We start from the raw sequence: 21,853 nt of genomic DNA, 5'->3' as shown, positions 1-21,853 counted from the left end.
GGACAGAGGGGCATCAGAGGGTGATGTGTAGAGGAAGGGACAACTGGGATGGAAATTAAGGCAAAGGAAAAAGCGAGGGATTTGTTAACTCGGGGGAAACAATGGGTATGTTGAGGACGTGAAACTAAAGTTTACTTCTTGGTCTGCAGGGAACAACATCAGCACAGCCTGTATAATGCGGACGACGAGCGGCAGGGAGCACAGGGGTGAACAGAGCCGAGCCCCGTCTTCCTTAGTAGGAGGACAGCAGATAATGTCACCACTGAGGGATCAGGAAACACACACACACACAGGAATAACAGCAGCAGCGGGTGAAAGGGACGCTTCTAGAAAGGGGGCTGAGGGCAGGGGCAGGGAGTGCCATCTGCATTAGAACAAGCTCGTACGATAGTGGCTTCTAAGTTACATGATGCTTTACTTTGATTAAGAAAACCCACTTGAAAGCAGGCAGGGCTGTATTTAACTGCTCTGCCTAAACACGGAGGGATGGCAGGCCTGCATCCCCTGGGGTGCGATTCCACTGCGAATGCACCAGACATTGAACTCTGCTATCTGAACCACGTGACACTTGTGATCTGTGACAAGCACCGAGTGATGTACGGTTAGTCAGGCTTTGCCTCTGCCTAAGCCAAGGACAACCAGTGAATATTAACACTTAATAACAGCTTGGGGTGAGCCCTCTTGTGAGTGGACTGTTCTGGAACGGTGTGCATTTACATCTGTGTTTTTTCCTCACGTCTGTCTCGCTGGGCCATGCTCATGAAAGAAGCAGTGACTGAGATACAGTGATGGATGGATGCTGTTTCCATGGTGACCATTCACCAAGGCCCCTGCACTCTCGAGCAGGTGGAGCGGTGGAGCCTGGAGAGTCTGTTCCCCATCACACCTCTGAGCTAAGCACTGTGGAAATCAAGGGCACGTCGTGGCTCCGTGGATGGGCCGTCACATTTGGTGCAGAGTCATGAGAAGGTCCCAGACGTGCAGGCGGAAGGCACTGGGAACTGTGCTCCTTTCCCCATGGTGTGGAGGCCAGTGGCAGCCTCGTCCGGTCACACATGCAGGTGGCCTCATCCGCTCACATGGGCAAAGTTGCCGCCCTCAGCTCTGTTCTTCTGCTTTCCTCTCATTTGAGAAGAAAATCTAGAAAAATGTGCTTTTTCACCTAATTCATAATTTCCTTCTCTTCTTTACTCTGATCTTGTGATTTAAAATAGCAATCATGGGCTGGCCCGGTGGCGCACTCCGTAGAGTGCGGCACTTGGGAGTGCGGCGGCGCTCCTGCTGAGGGTTCGGATCCCATATAGAGACCGGTCCGCTCACTGGTTGAGCGCGGTGTGGGCGCGACACCGAGGGTCACGATCCCATTGCCGGTCGCGGTACGGGCGCGACACTGAGGGTTGCGATCCCGTTACTGGTCACGAAAAAAGACAAAAAGGAAAAAAATAAAATAAAATAAAATAAAATAGCAATCAGGGCTGCCAGCAGATCTCCAAATTAGCTTTAAGAAAAGGGCTTCACAGTGGGAGTCAGACTGACTCACAGACGAAGTCCTCTGTGGGACGAAGGCAGAGAGAAGCCTGTTCAAAGTCATACAGCTAGTGAGAACCGAGCTCATCCCAAGCATCTCCTTCCTACTGAGTGTTTCTTCCAGGCTGTTCCGAGTTCTTGGGTGCCATGTGAGCTGGGGAGGATGATGGGCCCACCCCATGCTGGAGAGCTGTGCTGCCCACAGAGACCATTGCTGGGTGCAGCACCTGGGTCCCTCTCCCTCCCTTTTCCTAGACATGTCCCCAGTCCCCAGTAGGTACCCTGAAAGGGAACATCAGAGGGGAGGCCACTAACATCATCCAGTGAATCCCAGGTCACCTCTGGATACAGTGAAATAAAGGAACCAATGTTGAGGCCAAAAACAGGGCTGGTCTGACTTTAGTGAACAGCAAAAGTCAAAGCCCGGCTTTCTGAACAACAGTGGTCTTGCCTGCTGCCTCCTAGAACAAGCCAAATTCGTCATGTGAAGCCACCTTCTGGCCTCGGAGAGGCAGCAAGAGCATGGAGCTGGGGTTCCTGTGACAAAGGGATGGGCTGTTCTGTCCTGATGAACCACGTGGGCCAAGGGCAGCAGGGGGCCTCTCCGACCTGACTCCTTACCTGTGAAGTCAACTGCCTGAAGAAGTCCTCCTGGGTGCCTGTCTGCAATTCTAGCTGCCTAAGATTGGCCCATCAATTCAGCTCATTGGGGTACAGCAGAAAACAGAACAAACTCCTGTCCTCACGGAGCTTCCATTCATGTGATTAGCCATGGGGCCACACCAGAAAACCTCTGAGTGTCAACCTCCCATTCAGAGGACGGGACAATGGAGGGCATCTTGGTGCCTTGCAGGGCTTGCGTGACCATTAACACCTGGCACAGGCAGGGGCCAACACAGGTGGCTCTTTGGGTCTCTATCGGGCAGGAAGTGGTCACTGTGTCCATGCATGATGGTTTAAGGAGGGGCAAAGCCATTGCTGTGACTTCTCTGACTCACTGATAAAAAGAGGCCTGGTGTTTTAGCAATTGCCACCTGTCTGTTCCCCTTCATTACTCCAGAATATGCTACTGAATTCTCTTTAAGATCCTCAACGAGGCTGGTAGTATTCAAAATCTTGTATGCTTTTGGACTGATTAGCTTTCCTGTAATTTAAATTTATGTAAGATTCTGTCCTCCTTGAAACGACGGTGATAAATGGTGAGTGGGCCAGATTCACCCGTGGGCTGCAGCACACCAGCTGCTGGTGCTGATGAAAAGCTGGGTGCACATCCCTTCACACTGAGGAAAGCTACTTCCAGCCAAGCACCCCTCATCTCCCTGAAACCTTCCAACCGCACGGGATAGTCCCCACACGCTGCCTTCCCCTGCAGACCTGCTCCTGTTTTAAGAAGGCCAGCCAATCCTGACAAGACAGTTGGTGTCCTTGGCACCTGTTAATTAGGATGTGAAAGTGTGGGTTCTCCTATGACCACAATAAACCTCTCAGAACTAAAAATCCACACACACCTACAGACCCGGTTCCATCGATGATGGCAGTCACGGTGGACAGGGCGTGGGAGTTTCCTTTGAGACACTTATGAGTCCCCTAAGAGAGAGGAAAAAAAAAAAAACACGTGAAACACGTCTCAGCAGCATCAGACGTGAGAAATAAGCCTGCGCCCCCCAGAGGACATTTCACTCAAACCGCCCTACAAACAACCCAACACGTGGGGTATCTTCCATCAGAAAATTCAAACTACTCCATCCAAGCTTATCTTGGAGAGGCAAACAAAATTTCAAGGGTTTTTAAGAGTCGAAAATCATTGGAAATACCTGTCCAAGCACAATCTAGTCAAAAGAACTCTTAGGATTTTCAACAAGTAGAGAAGTTTTTATTTAGCACAACCAAACTCTTTCCCGAGGCACCACAGCAGCCAACATGGAAGATAAAAGGAAGGATGACACACATCCCTGTCCCTGGGCTGTGCCAGCACTGCAGCCATTGCCATGTTTCTGCTGTACTCCTCAACAGCTAGCAATGACATAGATCAGACACCTCTGCAGCATCTAAAATTCAATCCCATCAGCAGCAGACGCCAGGGGAGTCTGGGGAAGAGAGGAGAACACAAAAAACCAACGTAGGGGCGCAAGTCCTCAATGACCAGCCAACAGGAGCTCTGGTTTTTAAAAAGCTACATATAAGGCTGGGGGAAAAAAGCACAAACTGAGGACAAAAAGAATCAGCTCCAAACAGTGGTTAAAAGTCTAAAACTTTTTTAAAAACCAAAGCTTGAGAAAATAAATGCTTGTGTGTGCACGCATGTGTAATGCTTTTCCACGCCTACACAGACACAAGTCTGCACGCTATCACACACCTCAAGGAACACGCCCACACGAAGGTGGCCAAGGCAGGGCTGGGCCTATTGCTTTGGGTGGATGACGTGGAGGAGACAAAGAGGAAAAGAGCCCCCTCCTCACTGAGCTTCTCTCTCTGCTGACCTGCCAGGGACAGGGACTTCCTCTGCTTCTCTGGGGAATGAAAAGAAGCCTGAGACAAGGAGGACAGTACACAAGAGCCTTGTGTGGCCCTAAACAGCTGTGACCCTAGAGAAGGGTGGTAGAGGGGACAGGTGCAGGGAGACCTCAAACCACACACGTAAATGACCTGCAGAAAGGGTGCTCATATATGTACTCTGTTACTCCTGGAGACCAACTTTGTCATGAATGGAACACGTGGTGACCAAGGCCAGCGCTCATCCCTCACTCCATGCTGAGACATGTAATCACTCACCAGGTCGGCGGAGACGGCTGTGGTGATTAGCGCGTAGGGCCCACTGACCAGGGCCCCACTGAGGAGCAGCATCACTGCGGAAAGCAGAGGGAGACTTAGAACAGAAGTGTCCCCCAGGAGGGTCCCATATCTCAGCAACTATGAAGTGGGCACCCAGCAGCACACACGTGGCCTGGCCTGAGCAGAATGCAGGCAGATGGGAGGAAAGAGGCCCAGCAACCCCAGGGAGTGACAGCTGCCAGGGAACGAGGCAGAAACGGCTTCCTTCACCTAAACTTGCTGAACGATAACTTTCTAAGTCATACTGTGCTCTCCCAAAGACTCAGAGCCTGGCGCTCAGGTTCCTCGACCCTCCATGGGTGGCAGCTATGGCCATGCCACTGAGAGGGAGCATGCACCCTAAGCCCAGTCTCTGCGGGTGGGTGTGAAAACAGGCCACAGTATTATCTGCAGCAGGAAGCACTGCCTCTTGTCACCACTGGCAGGACTACCGAATCCCTTTCTGAAACACACACTCACTTCCCTGAACTCTCCATGACCATGAGGAAGCATCTGGCTCACGGCTCCCCTCGCATGGACAAGCTGCTTTCTGGGTGACTTCTAACGGGATCCCATCATTCCCCATCCCCCAACCCCCACTGCTGGCTTGTTTGGACAGAAAAATATTTATCAAGTGTCAGAGGCATAATGAGATAGCACTGCCTGGAACGTTAAAAGTAGTCCTCCAGTGTGATGCAGCTGCTCCAAGTGGCACTAGCAGAAGCCAGCTGGGAGGTGGTGGCCGGGGAACCTGCCCCTGCCTGGCTCAGGCTGAACACTGCTCAGGTCACACTGCCGGCTCTGGCTGGTGTTCACCACCAGGGGTGCAGGACTCAGGCTGCTGCAGCCGGGCCAGCTCCTGCAGAGGCCATGCGGGAGCTGCCCTCCAGGTCGCCCCGGGCTTCTCTGAGTGGCTCATTCCCACTAGGAATCCAGGGCTTGCCACTGCCCAGACCACACTCCCTGGCAAACCTGCAAACTGCCAGGCCTGAGGCCTGGGAGGGGGTGTCCCCAGCTTCTCCCAGTGGCCCCACCCAAAGAAGGACATGAGGACTGTTTTAGCCACACCATGTGCTCCAGTTATGCCAGCTGAATGCTCCCTTGTAGATTTGTGTGTCTCACTGCAGCAAGCTGTGTGGACAGAATGCATGAGAAAGAAAAGAGGGGCCTCGTGCACTCACCTACAGTGGCTTCCAGACCCATTTTGCTGACGGTGGAAAAGACATAGAGCTGTGAACGGTGTAAACACAAGGTAACAGTGGCTTACCACGAGTAGCTGAAGACTGCCCGGGAATNTTAGCCACACCATGTGCTCCAGTTATGCCAGCTGAATGCTCCCTTGTAGATTTGTGTGTCTTACTGCAGCAAGCTGTGTGGACAGATTGCATGAGAAAGAAAAGAGGGGCCTCGTGCACTCACCTACAGTGGCTTCCAGACCCATTTTGCTGACGGTGGAAAAGACATAGAGCTGCGAACGGTGTAAACACAAGGTAACAGTGGCTTACCACGAGTAGCTGAAGACTGCCCGGGAATCCACACTTCTGAAAAGCCAGGAGCTGATTCTCAGGCAGCCGACCCAAGAGTGGAAACCCCTAAACAGGAAGGCAGGCCACACTCCCCAGCCTAGCCTGTCAGAAGACAGCCTCCGCCAAGCACTTGGCACATAGACACTGAGCCTTGTCCCAGACCCGCGGGCTCTGGGCCCAGCACTGCAGCGGGAAGCCCTGCAGGGGCGTATCCACTGCTCTGAGCTCTGGGTCTAGAGCTGCTTATCCGAGAGTCCGACTGAGGAGTTCTCAGGCTGTCTACCCTGAACAGCTGCGCCTGATGACGTGGGAGTGCTCAGGGCAAGGGGGCTGCACTCAGTCACTTCTTTACTGAATGGTCTTTGAGTGCCTGTGTTGGGCCGTGTTGTCCCTGGCCCCAGGAGGACTGAAACTAAGTCTTGTTCTAGGAATAGTCACAGCCCAGTGGAGAGGCAGAGGTGCAAACAATCACAGTGCAAGCTGGTGACTAATACTACTACCTCTGATACTATCGTAATAGAAACAGTAAGGGCACGCGACTACTTCCTTCACCCTTCACAGCCTCACCGCAAGGCGGCACTGCTGCCTTCATCCCCATTTTTCAGATGAAGAATTTGAGGCACAGAGAGGGGAAGTAACCTGCCCAAGGTCATGAGCTACTAAATGCTTGAAATCTAGTATGAATCAAGTATTCGTAATTATTATTGATGATTGGAGGGGTCAACCATGCTCAGGAAGTGGGAAAGGCATCAGGGATCCTGAAGGACGAGCAGGAGCTTGTCTGGGTTGGGGGAGGGGAGAGAACCACAAAGGGGAGCAGCGACACATGCGGGAAAGTGGAGCCCGGGCCCACGCGGAAGGGACGCTGCTGGTGGGAGGCCAGTGCAGTGTGGAGGCTGCCTGCAGGGTCGGGCACAGCCAGGCAGCAGCGGGGGAGCGGCACTGACCGTCGGGGCTGCAAGCAGTAGCATCAGGCCACAAGTGGAGGCTCTTTTCTCCAGCCGGTCTGAGATCACACCTGCCAGGATTCCACCTGCAACGGACAGGGGCAGGCTTCAGGGGCTCATGTCCCTGGGCATGGCCATCAGGAGGAACCAGAATTACAGGAGCCAGGAGCACAGCAGCCTCTTTCTCCCGAGGCCTCCTTATAGTCACCACTGGTAGGCACCTTCCCAGTGGGCCTGACCTCCTGAGAGACCTCATTTGGTTGTGATGAGATGGGAGAGACCTGGAGACAGCAGTCCTGGGGGCCTAGTCTTGGGGGTCAGGCTTGAGGCTAGCACTGAAGCCCCTTTACCTGTTAGGGTGCTAACACCTAACACCACCGGTCTGTCACCTCCCAGAGGCATGCTGTTTCTCAAGGAAGCTAGTTCAAGTGCAGAGTCAGGGCCCAGGAAGAGAGAGAGGAGACCTTCCCCCAGGATGAGGGAGTCTGTCACCTCCCAGAGGCATGTTGTTTCTCAAGGAAGGTAGTTCAAGTGCAGAGTCAGGGCCCAGGAAGAGAGAGAGGAGACCTTCCCCCAGGATGAGGGCTGAGTCTACTCAGGGAATAGGAGACCTCAGGGAACACAGTTCCCTCTCAGCAGTGAATCAACGCAAAAGAGGTCACAGGCCATTCACAGCACTGTTAAATTCTCTTCAAAGTTGAACAAGTGGCAGCAAACTCACCGAAGATCCCACCCACATCAAACAAGGTGGAGAGCTCCCCCGCTTTTTTGGCATCAAGGTGATCTATTAAAATAACAACAGAATGTGAATTAATGAGGATGTGCTCTTCATTAGCATCACAAGGCAGAATAAGACCTACAAAGACACTCTTTTGTTCCAGGAGCAGGATTTATGCCAAGTGGCAATTATTAGTTAACTCAGATTAAATAAATAAATAAATAAAAGAAACAGAAAGGATGAACAATGAAAAAACACTCTTAACCAGATCCTGATAATTTGCCCTGCACAGCCTAATTATTATCCCACCTTTGGTTCAGAGGCCCCTCCCACCAATGCAGACAGACAGACAGACGTAGGTCCAGTGACAAACTGCCTCCATACAGAGCCTCACATGTCTGGGCACTAGTGTACTGTCTTAAGCACCATCTGGCCATAAGGCTTGAGATCTGGAAGATCCTGGAGCTTCCATCCCCATGGCACTCTCTAGGTGGCCGTGTGACAGCAGTTGCAGTAGGTGGTCTGTGCTCTTCAGACCCTTCCCATATCACCCAGAGCCTGCATCTCCTCTGAGGACCCTGGTTTCTTCTCTCTCCTCTCGCTCTCCCCCATTCCCCAGGCCAAGATGCTGCACCATCCCCACAGCCTTTCAGCCCACGTTCCAGTTCCTCCACTCAATGATCCCTTTGCTTAAGAGGGATCATTGGTCACTCTTGTCTTTCTTGGGGTCATACACGATAGGGAGTGCATATCACTATTTTATTGGTATGTTCTGTCAAAATCTATAGCTGCTGCCACTGCTGGCTTTCAGAAATGTAAGACAAACTGTCAGCCCTCCCTAAAATTATAACACATCTCCCAGAAGCAACTTCCAGGTCATATTATTAAGGATTTATTAGCTCAGATCCCCAGAGGCCCTGCTCCTGCTCACTGGCTGCTATGATCCAAAGTCCCAAGTAGCCCTAGTTTAAATGTGGGCTGCCCCAGAATAGGAAATGCTCACAGAATTGGTAGCCACAGCTGGCATATAAAGTGTCGGCCCTTTAAACCCCACATAGGTTACTATTATGGCAATAAAACTTGCACATCTGAATTCTCCTTTGTCTATGTTTAATTACGTTGTTTAATTAAAAAGTACACCACTCAAATCACCATGCATGTGGTCTTATGTTTCCAAGACTATAGAATGCAGCAGATCATAGCCAGTGCACAGAACGTAACATGTATGTTTCCGGCAACAGATACTTACCTACATTTGTGATGTACAGTGGAAGCCAAAACAGGAAAGTATAGCTGACCAACTTGGCAAACAGCAAACACAGAGAGAACTCGATCACGCCCTGAAAAAGATAGTGAGTCAGTGTCCCTCCAGTGTGCACTGAGCAGGTAGGTTTATGCAACACAGTTACAAATGACTTTATTCCCATGAAAATATCCTGTGTCTCTGGCGTGGTGTTAGCACTTCCAGACACATGCTGGGAGAGGACACTGTTTTGCTGTAGCGTGCAAAGAAGGTGAGAGACTAATGGGAGCACTGACCCATGGACTCACCCCCAGCACATGACGATGCCTTTTAAGATTGAAACCCGATGTCTTTACATCAGACTAGAGTCAATACAAATACGTACTGATTTGATTCTCATACCATCACTCAGAAACTTAGATTAAAGAAGTTCTCACGGGGCCCGGGCATGGAGGAGAGACACCTAGTTACTGAGGATTTAATGGTTATTTCTTTTTCTCTGAAACTAAAATCACTGCAAATTACGCAGTGATGCAGAAACACACAGAAAAAACAATTCTGACCACTCTGTCAGATACATGGTCTACTGTACTCTGCCTGTGAATAAACCCAGCCAGGGTCAGGAAAGCAACGGAGCAAGAAAGGTGGGACTGATGAGGAAGTCGAAGTCTGGGGTTTGGTGGGTTCTCTGAAATGTCTGTTTGTGATCCATTTTATTTCTACTTTCACAAAGACGTGGGCTTGTGAGATAGTAATCCCAATACCATTTGCAAAGTTTGAGTGAGAAATCCCATAACACGAAGGTGCCTATTTCCTCCCCTCCCCACTGCCCGAGCTGTTTGTGACATGAATGGCCACCAGAACCGGGCGAACAACACAGATTCGACTTCCCTAAGTCACTTTGAACTTAAACACGTTAATGTTTCACAGTCGACATATCAGCACAAGGATGCATGTGTATAATTGACTACACGCTCACCACAGACCAGGCACTGGGCCCGGTGCTGTCACATACAAGTACTACAGTGGACACGGGCCCATGTTACAGAGGAAGAGGTGGGGGCTCAGAGAGGTTCCACCCCTGCCCAGGACACCCAGCTGGGCAGTGGCAGGGTGAGGGTCAGGCCAGGACAGGACTCCACAGCCTGTACTGTCTACAACTCTACCACAAAAGTCTCATTTATATAACTAGTGTGCACCCTACTTTCAGCAAAAGTATTTGGGGCAGCTACACAGTAAGTACAGCACAAAAGTTACTAATTGTATTAAGACACAATTTTAAAAATAACTTTTTATTTAAAACCACAGCTTCTACAGGCCTGCCTGCAGAGACCTTTCCCAACGATCTGGTGCCCGGGCCTGGGCTCCCATGCTCTCCTCTGCCTGGAGACCCAGTTTCTCCTAGGCACTGGCATCACTTCCTGTTCTGAAGCAGAAGTCCTTCTCTGTCCTTCAATCTCTGCCACGTTGTTTTGAGGTTCTGGGTTGCACTGTTTACATTTCCAGCACCCCTCTGCACCCCGGCTGCCCTGGTCCAAGTGTGAGATCCCACTTGGCTCCACTCTGTGAGGCTACCTGCGCCCAAGGCTCGGGCCCAGCAGCAGTGGCAGGGCTGCTCTCAGTTCTCGGCCCTGGTGGCCTGCTGTGGCTCCCTCGTTGCTTTCACAGCTCTGCAGATGCTCTGCCGAGGGAGTCCACGACTGCGTAAACAAGCAGTTGAAAACAACAAATTTCACCATGGCACCCCTCCCTGCACCTGCTTCAAGTCACCTTTTTCTTGCATCTCCTTCACACACTGATCACCCAGCAAGGGCACTGTACATGCTTCCTGTCCAGAGGCCAGGCCAGCTGTCCCCTGAAGGCCAGCAAGCAGAATTTTAAACAAAGCCCAGGTCCAGGTTCTGAGGACCCTTCGAGGGAGCTCATTTCTGCTGTCCCCATGGCTTCTGCACTTTGCTTCACTCCCTGCAGTCCCCTCTACCAGGCATGGGCCATCAGACCATGGCTTGTGTTACTGAAGGCACTTTGAAGGGAAAAGGAAACTGAGCCGGGCTTTCCTGAGGTACAGAGCAGGACTCGGTGACAGTGCCTCCCCGGGGCTCATACTCTAGGCCTTCAGGGAGGCAGGGACACCAGGGAGGGGCTGGGGCCACTGAGAGGTCATGGCCTCAGCTCCCGACCACTACCATGTGCAGTGCAGGCCCAGCACAGCCATTTTTTCTATTCTTCGGATAAAGACAGGAACCCCATTTGTCTATGAAATTTCTGAATTTAAATTTCTCTCATGGAGAAAACGACCACTACCATGTGCAGTGCAGGCCCAGCACAGCCATTTTTTCTATTCTTCGGGTAAAGACAGGAACCCCATTTGTCTATGAAATTTCTGAATTTAAATTTCTCTCATGGAGAAAACTAACTTCAAAAAAATTCAAACAAAGTGTGAAGCAACAAAACATTACTGCAGACATATTCAGTCCTGAAGCTACTGGTTTGCAGCTTCTGGCTTATGCTATAGGTTTCTAATCCACATTTTCTATAATCATAGATTCCTTTTTTAAAGCTTAATTATCAACAGACCAGACACCTCTTCGTAGCAAGCACAGAGGCCCCTTTTGCAACTCTTCCCAGGCACATTTACTTACTGGAATTTTCAAGGCCCCTATGAAGCTGATGGCGGCCATGCCACTCCCGCCGTCCCCTGGGAGAACGACGATGTGGTTCGGCTGGGTGCCATTACCGTCGGATGGCAGTAAGCAGTGCATCTCTGGGTCCTGGGGGTGAATCCCATTGAAAAAAAAAGGAAAGGAGTTACCAGCTGGTCCCGCTCAGAGTGAGGCCAGAATCCCTGACGGCTGAGCCGCCTGATGACTCTCTTCTCCAGCAGAGGTTTTGGGAGATCCTGGGTAACAATCTCAGCCCAGTCGTCGCTTTAGAGTCATCAGCAAGCATGTATTTTTATGAAATCTTATTAACACAAAATCCTTTGAGCTAGAAATTCTAGTACTCTATGTGCTAAATGTAATTTGAAAAGTGAAAAAACAAACAAACAAACAAAACAATAAAATAGATGTCACACCCCCACAGAGAAAAACTGGTATATAAAAGTACATCCATATAAATGACATACAAGGGTACTTCAAAAAGTTTGTGGAAAAATTAAATTAAAAGGTAATATAAATCTTTCCATGAATTTTTTGAAGTGCCTTCATGTCTTGCAGTTCTTATGATCTCAAAAAATGTTCAAATATTTACCTATAAAAGTAGGTAACTATGTAATATAAATCTTTCCATGAATTTTTTGAAGTGCCTTCATATCTTGCAGTTCTTATGATCTCAAAAAATGTTCAAATATTTACCTATAAAAGTAGGTAACTATAGGATCCATTTCTAGAAAGAAAGAAGCTAAAATCTACACCAATAACAGTTACTGCTGAGTGGTAGAATTATGTGTTTTATGGAAGTGTCAATAAGAAATTCTTTACACGATCCTGTATTTCTTTAAGGAGTTCGCAATGAACATACATTACCAGAAATAATATTATTTTAAAATTCATAAGCCAATTCTGGTATTTTGTGAATTCTGGCATTCTGGACATTGCTGAGGGATAAAGTCTACGTTCACTAAAGTGAAGAACAGTGGTCCCCGCCCAGGGTGGGCTTCAAGTCAAAGCAAGGGTGATCTAAAATGTTCTTCATGGGTGAACTGTGATGTTCAAGGACTTGGAAGAAAGGCTGCTATGTATTTCAGACTTTCCACAAAATCAGAAAGGTTTTATTGTATTCATCTCACTATAACCTATATAAGTTGGATTCAAAATGCAGTTAAATTGAAAAAAAGAAAAAGAGAAGAAAATGGTAATATATTCCATACCCTCCCTGTTGATACTGAGAATTCTCCTCTGGTGAAGAACAGAAATTTGGAAAGCCAGGAGGCAGGCTGCAGCAACTGCAGGCCGACAGGGGCTCAGCATCAGCACGTGACCGTGGGGCAGCCACGGGCCACCTCCTCTGAGGAGACCAGCTTCCTTGACCAGGACTTGGGCTTAGAGGGCTGGTCTTTAAAATAGTCACATTTAACCGTATCTTTATTTTCTAATGTTTCAAAATGCAGATGACAAATCCCAGGGGTAAAAGCATAACATCTTCCCAATGACAGTTCTGTAGAGGTACATGAAAACCCAGCACTACGATCTGAGCTTAGAAACAAACTTTTCTCTCATGAATTATGCTAGGTGTCCAGTTCAGGAGACTAAATAAATAGTTCTCAAGCCTGACATCTCCTGGGGGCTTTGAGAAACCCCAATGCCCAGGCTGCCCCCAGCCCAGCAGCTGCAGTCTCCGGGGACAGCCCTGGCCCCCAGGTGAGCCCCATGTATATCAAGCTGAGAACTGCAGGATTTCATGGACTTTTTAAAACACAAAGTAGGCTAACCAGTGCATGAAATGCAGCCAGAGAGAAGAAATAAAGTGAAAAGGGTCCACTTAGCCAGGAGCGAACCTCTGACTGAGAGAGCAGTCTTGGCAGGGCAACCACAGAGAATTCACCTGACCACAGGTGATACCCTGATGCCCTGAGGCCACCCTTCCTGATTTTGTAAGTGCTTCAGGAGCTGCTGAGAGAGACAGAAGGCTCTGTCTGTGTTGAGAGCAGGCCTTAAACACACACCCGCTTATCTTTGACAGAGCTCCCAGCCACCAACTCCCAGTTGTTTGCTTCTTGAGGACACAGGAAAGATAGTGTGAGGTCACGGGGTTTTTTCTAAAACAAACAAGGGGAGCCCCACAGCCTCCTCCATACAGAGCAAACCAGGAACCACCGGGCAGACCAAGACACAAGCGCTGGAGGCCAGGGTGTCCCCTCTCTTTGCCTCTAAACAAGCAGGTTTCCATCTGTGGTCCCAGGCCCTCTGCAGGTCTGTGGAGCCCTGCATGGGGCGGGGCTCCTCCAGAGGGTGCATCCACTTTTACAGTTTACACTTCCTAAGAGCAAAGGGCTTCCTGCTACTAAAAAACAATAAAACAAAAACAAACAAACAAGAACAACAAATGCACACACAACAGAACCAATGAAGGAGAGTGTGACAGCAACTGCTCTAACCTAAAAACACGACTCTCGTCCCTTCAGGCCCATGTGCTTTGCAGCTGCACCATGAGAAAGGCCAGCCCAGGGGAGGTTGCTGAGCACCCAGCTGGCATGCAAGGCAGGGTGCAAGGTGGTGCGACGTTCAGCACTGAAACGCCCGTCCAGTGCTCACCCAGGGTTTGGGGGCCCAGCAGCTTTTGAGCCACAGCCAACCGAAAAGTCCTCAGAGGAGCCAAGAACGACAAGGAGGACAAGAGACCACAAGGATGGCAAATTATGCCCATCCCAAGACAGGCACCTAGGAAAGCCAGGAGAACTTGAGGTGGGTCTGCCTCACGGTAAAGTGGCCCCAGAGCAGACCCTTCTTTCTCGGATTTGCTTCCTCTCCCACTTCCCTTACACATCTCTCCATGACGCCCTTACGAATCATGCCTGGCACAAGACAGGATCAAGTAGCCCTCTCTGAGCAGCGGAGGCCAGGGTCTGGCTAACACCACACCCTGAACCCGGCAGATCTGAACTGGGTCACTCCAGGAAAGCGGACAAACAAGCTGTCCTGCCAAACTCGTGGGACACTCTGCTGACTCTCACTCACGAGCAAGGACAAGGGGCGGAGGCCTGTGGAAAGGGACATGAAAGGACGGACCAGCACCTGCCTGGTCATGTCTGTATCAGGTCAGCCTCAGACAGGACCTGCTGGGGCTTCTAAGTATGTAGGTGGCTCGTTGGCAGCATGTTAGTAAACAGATGTCTGTAGAAGAGCCAGGAAAGGAAAGAGGGAAGCTACATTCAGCAGCCAGGGCTGGTTTCAGGGGTCAGTGACTATAGCAGAACACAGGACTCGGGACTCAGTGCAGAGGAAGAGGTGCACCTCCAGAGCCATCGAGAGGAATCACAGCCATTTGGACATTGACTAAGACCTGATTTTTTTTTTTCTTAATGAGAACTCAGAAGTGAGTAGAGATTTTAGTAGCACTTTGACCTATATTCTCCCTAAAAATCCCAGGACCAAGATGCATGAGACATCATTTTTCCCTCTTCCAATATTTCAATCAACACAAGTAAATTTCCCCAGGTAATAAAGGAAGAAAAAAGTAAGAAGCATATCTAGTACATTTATCCTTTAAGCTATTTGATTTAAAAGGAAAAAAAAGAAAGCTTATAATTTTAATGATTAAAACCAAATCTAAAATGTTGGCTTGGTGTAGCTGGTTAAGCAGAAGTGACGCAAGGGACTTCTAGAAAGAGCCTGACAGGGAAGGGCAAGTGAAGGCCAGGCGTGGGTGGGACCTGCTGGGCCTGCAGTGTGGCCTCCCTGCCACAGCAACGACAAGACAGGTCACTCAGCATCTCTGTGCCTCAATCTGCTCCACTGTAAGATGGGGGCAGGGACCCTGTGTGATGTCCTGCTCCCTCACCTCCTCTGGGTCCCGTGGTGTGAATTCTCTGTGTGCTCCCTCTGTCTGACACCCCCTGTGCCCAGGTACCTGCAGACGCTCCCCTCACTTCTTCCATGGCCCAGCTCCAGTGCCACCTGCTTAGGGAAGCCTCTCCCACGGCCAGGCTTGAAATAGCACCTGCTCCTCCTGTCATCCTGGCACCTGGTGCCATCTGGCACATTGTCCCTGCTCACTTTCCATTTTTCCCTGCCCACCCCCAACCTGGAGCAGTGCCTCGGACACTGAATCCTGGCAAATAGTTGCTGAATGAATAAATCACTTTCAAATTTGATTACAAAATGTAAAAAAGTTTAGCTTACTATCCAAAGACCGCTAATAAGAACAAACTCAAATTTTACTGAAGAAATACAATGAGACCCAATTTTTATGAGACCCTGGATGTCACTGGGGCAGAGGGACAGCCTGTGTAGCAGCAGGGCTTTTCCTGCAGCTGTGAGAGCCTAGTAGGTAGAAGTCACGTGTAACTTACCAGAGGCCTGTTCTTCTCATTGTTAAAGATTTGCTTCTGGAGTCTAAATCTGTTTGTACCATTCTCATAGCCTTTTGAATGCTGGGAGAAAAAAATTTAATTAGAGCAATCAACAGCCAGAAATTAAACCTAACTTTACTGTAGCAAGGATTATTTACTATCTTCATTAAAAAGCTACCGAAAGAAAATAAGACAAATGTTTAAAATAAAACAATAGGATAACCAGTTTAATCTCAAGGCTCCAGACCCTCAGATAATAGAAAACAAAAATAAAATCCTTTCTTGAAGAGGAAGCCAAGACTGAGGTATAAAAAAACATAAAAATGTCAATTAAGGCCATTTAACTTTCCTTAATGATTTTGACATTTTTTTAATGGTTTTGAAATTTAAAAAAAACTGCTAGAAGTAATATAGGCCACTGTTTTTCTATAACAGGTGAGGAGCAGAGGCTCTCCCTAGGTCAGCTGGTTGATTAGGAAGACACCCCCCCCCAATCCCCACTGTGGCAGGAGAGCATGGCCTGGTCACCAACCACAAGATGCACATCTGCTGCTAGGGGGCAGGGTGTGACCTGATTACACTGACTGGCTCCAAAACTCAGAATCATTTCAAAATTATCTCCTGTTACCCAGTGGAAAGATGAAGAAATGAAGGCAGTTTCTTGGGCACTAAAACAAAGGCACCATTTCCTGATCATTATTTCTAAAGGGTTCTATGTAGAAACCCTTTGAGGACAATTAATGGTGCCGAAAATAATTTTTAAATTTTCTAATGGTAAAATTTCACTGTTCTTTGTTTATGAAGTAGTCTAAATGAACTTCCTTTAAAATAAGGAATTATTCTATACTCAGGAAGATGTTATCTTTTCACACTAGTCTAAATCATAAAACAATTTCTAAGACTTAGAGAGCCCAGGCAATTTAGATTTGTGGCACTAGCTCAGCTTGAGAGAGAAAAAAACTACCTATGAGACCTGCAACTGAAGATCTACGAGGTGTCCAAAAGGTCTGGAAACAGGGAAAACAGTGGATGTGTTAATCTCTATTAAGATTAACAGTTGGACCCATCCCTTTATATTTAGAGGCATTCCCCTGAAAAGGTATCTGGAGGATAAAAAAAACTATTGATCATATTATTTGAAAATAAAACAATATATCTTTTAAAAACAAATTTGTGTTTTGTGCTCAGAAGAGCCTGGTGCCTATGGGTGCATGGGCAAAGCACCCCAAGCTCGGGTAATGGTCGGGCTGGTGCACCCCCGACTGTTGCAGATATAAGACAGAGGTGCTCTCCTGCTCCCCAGCACTCACGCACACTGCATTGTGCAGAGCAGAGCCCTTCAGCCAGGAACATGGGTGCCTAAGGCAAAGCCTTTCGCAGCTTGGTGTGGCCAGTCAAGCAGAAGTAATGTGAGAAACTTCGATTAAGTAGCCTGAAAGAGAAGGGGCCTATCCTTCTTTTCCCTATCCTCCTCCCTTCTGGATGGAATACGAACGTAATGGCTGGAGCTCCAACAGCCATTTGAACCAATCATTCACTCATTCATTCAACAAATAATTATCAAGCATCTACTTTTGCCAGGCACTGTTCTAGTTGCTTGGGATAGACCACCTTGGACATGAAAGTCATGCACAGGTGTAGAGCAAAAAGACAGGAGGAGCCTAACGCTGGGATGCACCACACCACCCTGGGCCAGCCATCTCTAGAGTGGTCCAGGGAAACCACCACCATTTTGTGCTGATGAAGTCACCAGAAATCAGGCCAATCTCTCCCTCTGGGACTGACCCCAAGAAGAGGAAAGATGAAGAGGAGCCATTTGCTTAGACCAATGTGCCCCACTGCACTGACTGTGGGATCTCAGTGAACTGCTCAGAGGGAATCTGAACAAGGGAAAATAAAACACAGGCTTCAGCTCCAGATTTATACAATCAAGTAGCAGAAACAAGGTCCCGTGCAAATTCACACAAGTTGCAGAGACAATGTCCTGTGCAAATTCTCACATACAAGTAGCAGAGACAATGCTGTGTGCTCTCTCATACTCCTAAAAACTACACGTGAGGAAGATTCATACCCCTCCCAAAGTCCCTAGCGTGCCTGTTTCCTATCCTGAGGCCTGACCACCAAAGGGTGGGAGAAGCCCTTCCTAGAGGGGCAGAAGGTGTTCCAGGGCAGAAGATCAGTCCCAGAGTTCCCCTAGGTTCTAAAGGCTGCACAATCCACATAGCTCTAAGCTATTTCATGACACACCTAAAAATGTCATTGATCTGTACAAGCTTGGAGACTGAAATTAATACTCATGGCAAAAAACTGGCTTTTAAAACATTCTAAAATATCAAGTATAATTTTTAAAAAATGATATGGTGTTTAACCTTCTGAAGGCAGTGGTTTTCAAAATTAATTTTGTTTCCCTACTTTTAATTTTAATGAAGTACCAGAATCCTTCTTTTCAAATAAATGTACCAAAAGCCCAGTGAATTAGAAAATGGACAGAAAGAGAACTCTCTGGCTCCTTTTGCGCAATGCCAGGCACTGCTTCAGGAGCTGGGACTCAGCGGGGATCCCCATGGGACCCTGCTGGGCGTGGCCAGACACTTCACTGGGGGAAACAGACAACAAACAGGTAGAGAGAATTTTATGCTAAGCAAAACAGGAGCTGCTGGACATTAAGCAAGGCCATGCCATGTCATGTCTGACTTCTGCTTCAAGAACGTCTTCTCAGGTGAAGTGTGAAGAGATTTTAGAGGGACAAAGTAGGTTGTTGCAGGAGGTGGGTGAGCAGTCGCTCAGAGGAGTGGTGGTGGTGGGGGGCCTGGCCCAGGCAGGGAGGTGAGGTGACAAGAAGGTCTCTGGCCAACCCTCCCCCACACCCCCCCGCACTGAGGGCAGAATAGGAAGAAGCTGGCAAAGGGCAGGGCTTGGGGCTGAGGGCAGGAGGAGCTGGGGTGACTCCTGGGGGTTGGACCTGTCGAGGGGCAGACAGCAGTTCCTGACCACAATGGGGCATGTCAGGGTCTTTGTGAGCTCGGTGGTGAAACCGAGAGATCTGCTCTGGCTGGGTTAAGTCTGGGAAGACAGACAATACTTCTGAGCAAGGTCAGGTGGCAGCGGGATCCATGACCATGGAGCTCAAGGGAGGGGCCATGCTGTGGCCATCAGTGGGGACTAGACGTCAACACCTGTGGAGGTGCTGAATGACACAGCCCAGGGAGCTCTCCCAAGTGAAGGGAGCAGGCTGGGGTGCCCCCACACTTGGGGCTCTGGTGTGTGGACAGCACAGCACTCTGCACTCACAAACACAACAGGAGGGCTGGTGACTGGAAGCACAGGAAAGGGGCACTTCACAGGGTGAGGGGACAGCCACATCAAATGCTGGTGCAAGGTCAAGTGGGGTGAGACCAGAGCGTGGCCACACCATGTGGCCAGATGATATTCTGGGGACCTTGTGGGGCCATTTCAGTGGAGTAGTGGAGGTCTGAGGACAGGAGGTGAGCCCCCAGAGCAGGGCGCAAGGGACTTGACTCTAGGGTGGTCATCAATGCTGCAGGAGGGGTGGTGGTGCTGGAGAGAGGTGACTGCAGTAGGCCATGAGGGGGGGAGAGGACTAGTGCCAGGGGCTGGCCTTAGGTGCAGCAGGGCACTTCGCTGACAGTGACCCCAGGAGGGCAGAAGACACAGCTGCAGAGGTGGGCAGGCAGGGCAAGCACTCCATCACAGTGGCAGATGCCACCACCTGCCCTGATTGCAGGGACACTCGCCAGCCAAGTGTGAGCAGAGGTTAGAGGGGACAAGGGATGGCTGCAATTAAACTGACCAAGGAATCATGGTCAGTGTGCTGGGCAGACGTTATGGCCACCAACTTAAAGTAATGTAGCCACCTCACCTGTGCATTTTTCTCCAGTCACACTGAGGCTCCCACTGAGAGGAAAGCCAGGAGGTCCCCACTCCTGGGGAGGTGTGGCCAGACCCTGACCTGTGATTACCCTCAGCATGACTGTCCTCAATCAGGACTGCATCAAACCTCTTGTCTAGGTTTTTGTGATAAGGTTATCATTATCTTTTTCTGGAAAGGCTGACATTTTGAGGGTGGGACTTGTGTCAACACTTCCTTTGTGTCCCACTGACACTGCACAGCCAGGGCCAGGCCGGGAGTCACCAGAACACCTGGCAAACAGCACACTGTTCCAGGACAACCGGAAACAGAGAGTGGGTCCTTACCGTCAGCAGGGTGGAGGAGCACCTGATGTCCTTCGGATCTGAAAGAGCAGACATGAGCACAGTGCTGAATGGTCCCCAGCGCAAGACATGAAAACCAGAACCGCAAGACACCAAACACGTCTGGAGAGCTAACGCACCACGCAAGGGCTGCGTGTGGGGTTCATGCTAAATGAGTAGATTTCAGCTGCTCTTGCCACAAAAACACATAGAAAAGGTCAGTAGGCGAGCTGTGGTGCTAGTTTGCTTTACTGCAGTGGCCCGTTTACTGTCTATATGTAACCCATAACATCATGTTGTATACCTTAAATATATACAATAAAATTTATCTTAAAAAAACAGATACCATCTTACACTTTTACTAAATTGGCCTATGTTTAAGAAAGAAGACACTGCTGAGGAAGCGGGTCTGGCTGGGTGAGGGCGCGCCTGGCTGTCCCACAGCAGCCAGCACGTGCCCTCCTACACCAGGCACACGACTGCTAACCCCGTGTGTGCAGGGAGGTTACCGCAGATCCACACCTACCAGCGCCAAACACCACCAACACCACTTTGAACATGGAAAATATTTACAACGTGGTGAATAAATATCAGCAGAGTGCGAGAACACTGTGTTGACAAGCCATGTGACACCCACTTAAAGGAAAAGTATCAGAAGGAAATACAAAAACATGGAAAGTGTCAGAGTAGCGAGGTTAGGGTAATATCTGTTAATGAGTTGTTTAACGTTATGAAACTCACTAGAAACAAAAATCAGTGGAGACAAAAGATTTTTCTTGATATAGAAGAAAACATCTTTATGTAAAAGCCAGGAAGAGAGGAAACATGAAATGTAATGAAGCCAGAAGCTGGGTTCTATCTTGGTACTTTTATTATGCCAGTGACCTGTGACTGAGCAATGCAGGGACCTACGAAACCCTGCTTTGTCCCCAGCCTCCAGAAGGCCACCTTTTCAACATCTGAGCTCCTATATCCCCAACCACCCAGAATCCTGGTCTCTTTACAACCTCTGATGAAACAGTTTATTGCCTTGGAGCTGGCTGGTTAGCTCAGCTAGTTAGAGCTTGGTGTTGGTAACACCAAGGTCAAGGGTTTAGATTCCCATACCAGCCAACTGCCAAAAAAAAAACCTTTACTGCTTTGAAACACAAACTGAGCTATAGGGCTTTGACCTTACGCCAGCCAACCTTTCCCATGTGATGTGGTGACGCCACGGAGGGAGTGCTCAGGAGCTAAGCATGCCCCTGCAAGACGTGAGGCCTCACCTATGCAGCATGCGACACAGGTGGGACCCAGAGCTCCACAGCCACACTGCGGGAATGCACTGCCTTCTCTCTGGGCATGGCCCAAGAGCTGAGGCCACTGACAGGGGCAGGTGGTGGTTGTGCTGGGTGGTCTCGATGGTCCGCCTGTGATGTGTGATCACCAGTTTAAAGTAATATCACCCAGCTCACTCAGTCTGTCTCCAGTCACACTGCAACAGCGCCCAGGGCTGAGCCAAGGGGTCCCCACTCCGTGTGGGGCTTGGCCAGTCCACAATATGGCTTTTCCAGGGCTTTCACCTTGCAAGACACAAGCACACACATCCTTTGGCTGGGACACATTTGGGAGTGGCTTCATAGAGCAGAACCAGAGAGGCCTGGGGTGTTGGTGGGGGGCACCCTGTCCTTTGGGCCCAGCCCTGGGCAGCAGGAAGGAGTGAAGGAGCAGGAGAAAGCCCCTCCCTTTCTGCTGGTCCCAAGAATAGGGGCACTTGATCCTTCAGTACCCACCCGTGGTCAGTGATTAGGGATGAGGAGGGAGGGAGCAGAAATAAACCAAGGTGCATAGGACATTTTCTCCCTGGCTGCAAAGAGC

General features: G+C 49.4%; 1 protein-coding gene across 1 annotated transcript in view; it reads right to left on the bottom strand.

Moving 5' to 3' along the window:
* Positions 1–21,853, bottom strand: part of SLC37A1 (solute carrier family 37 (glucose-6-phosphate transporter), member 1) — a 66,196-nt gene that overhangs the window by 9,166 nt on the left and 35,177 nt on the right. The window contains exons 8-16 of the mRNA XM_008568413.1: positions 20,000–20,037; positions 15,785–15,865; positions 11,415–11,543; positions 8,779–8,869; positions 7,533–7,595; positions 6,812–6,897; positions 5,758–5,806; positions 4,300–4,373; positions 3,036–3,114 (exon numbers count right to left, since the gene is read on the bottom strand). Of these exons, the coding sequence (XP_008566635.1) occupies positions 3,036–3,114; positions 4,300–4,373; positions 5,758–5,806; positions 6,812–6,897; positions 7,533–7,595; positions 8,779–8,869; positions 11,415–11,543; positions 15,785–15,865; positions 20,000–20,037 (690 nt within the window). The remainder of the gene's footprint in view (positions 1–3,035; positions 3,115–4,299; positions 4,374–5,757; positions 5,807–6,811; positions 6,898–7,532; positions 7,596–8,778; positions 8,870–11,414; positions 11,544–15,784; positions 15,866–19,999; positions 20,038–21,853) is intronic.

This window comes from Galeopterus variegatus, unplaced genomic scaffold, assembly GCF_000696425.1.
Source record: "Galeopterus variegatus unplaced genomic scaffold, G_variegatus-3.0.2 Scaffold408, whole genome shotgun sequence".
Taxonomy (NCBI): Eukaryota; Metazoa; Chordata; class Mammalia; order Dermoptera; family Cynocephalidae; genus Galeopterus; species Galeopterus variegatus.
Note: the sequence above shows the minus strand (reverse complement) of the source record. Positions and strands in the feature narration are given on the sequence as shown.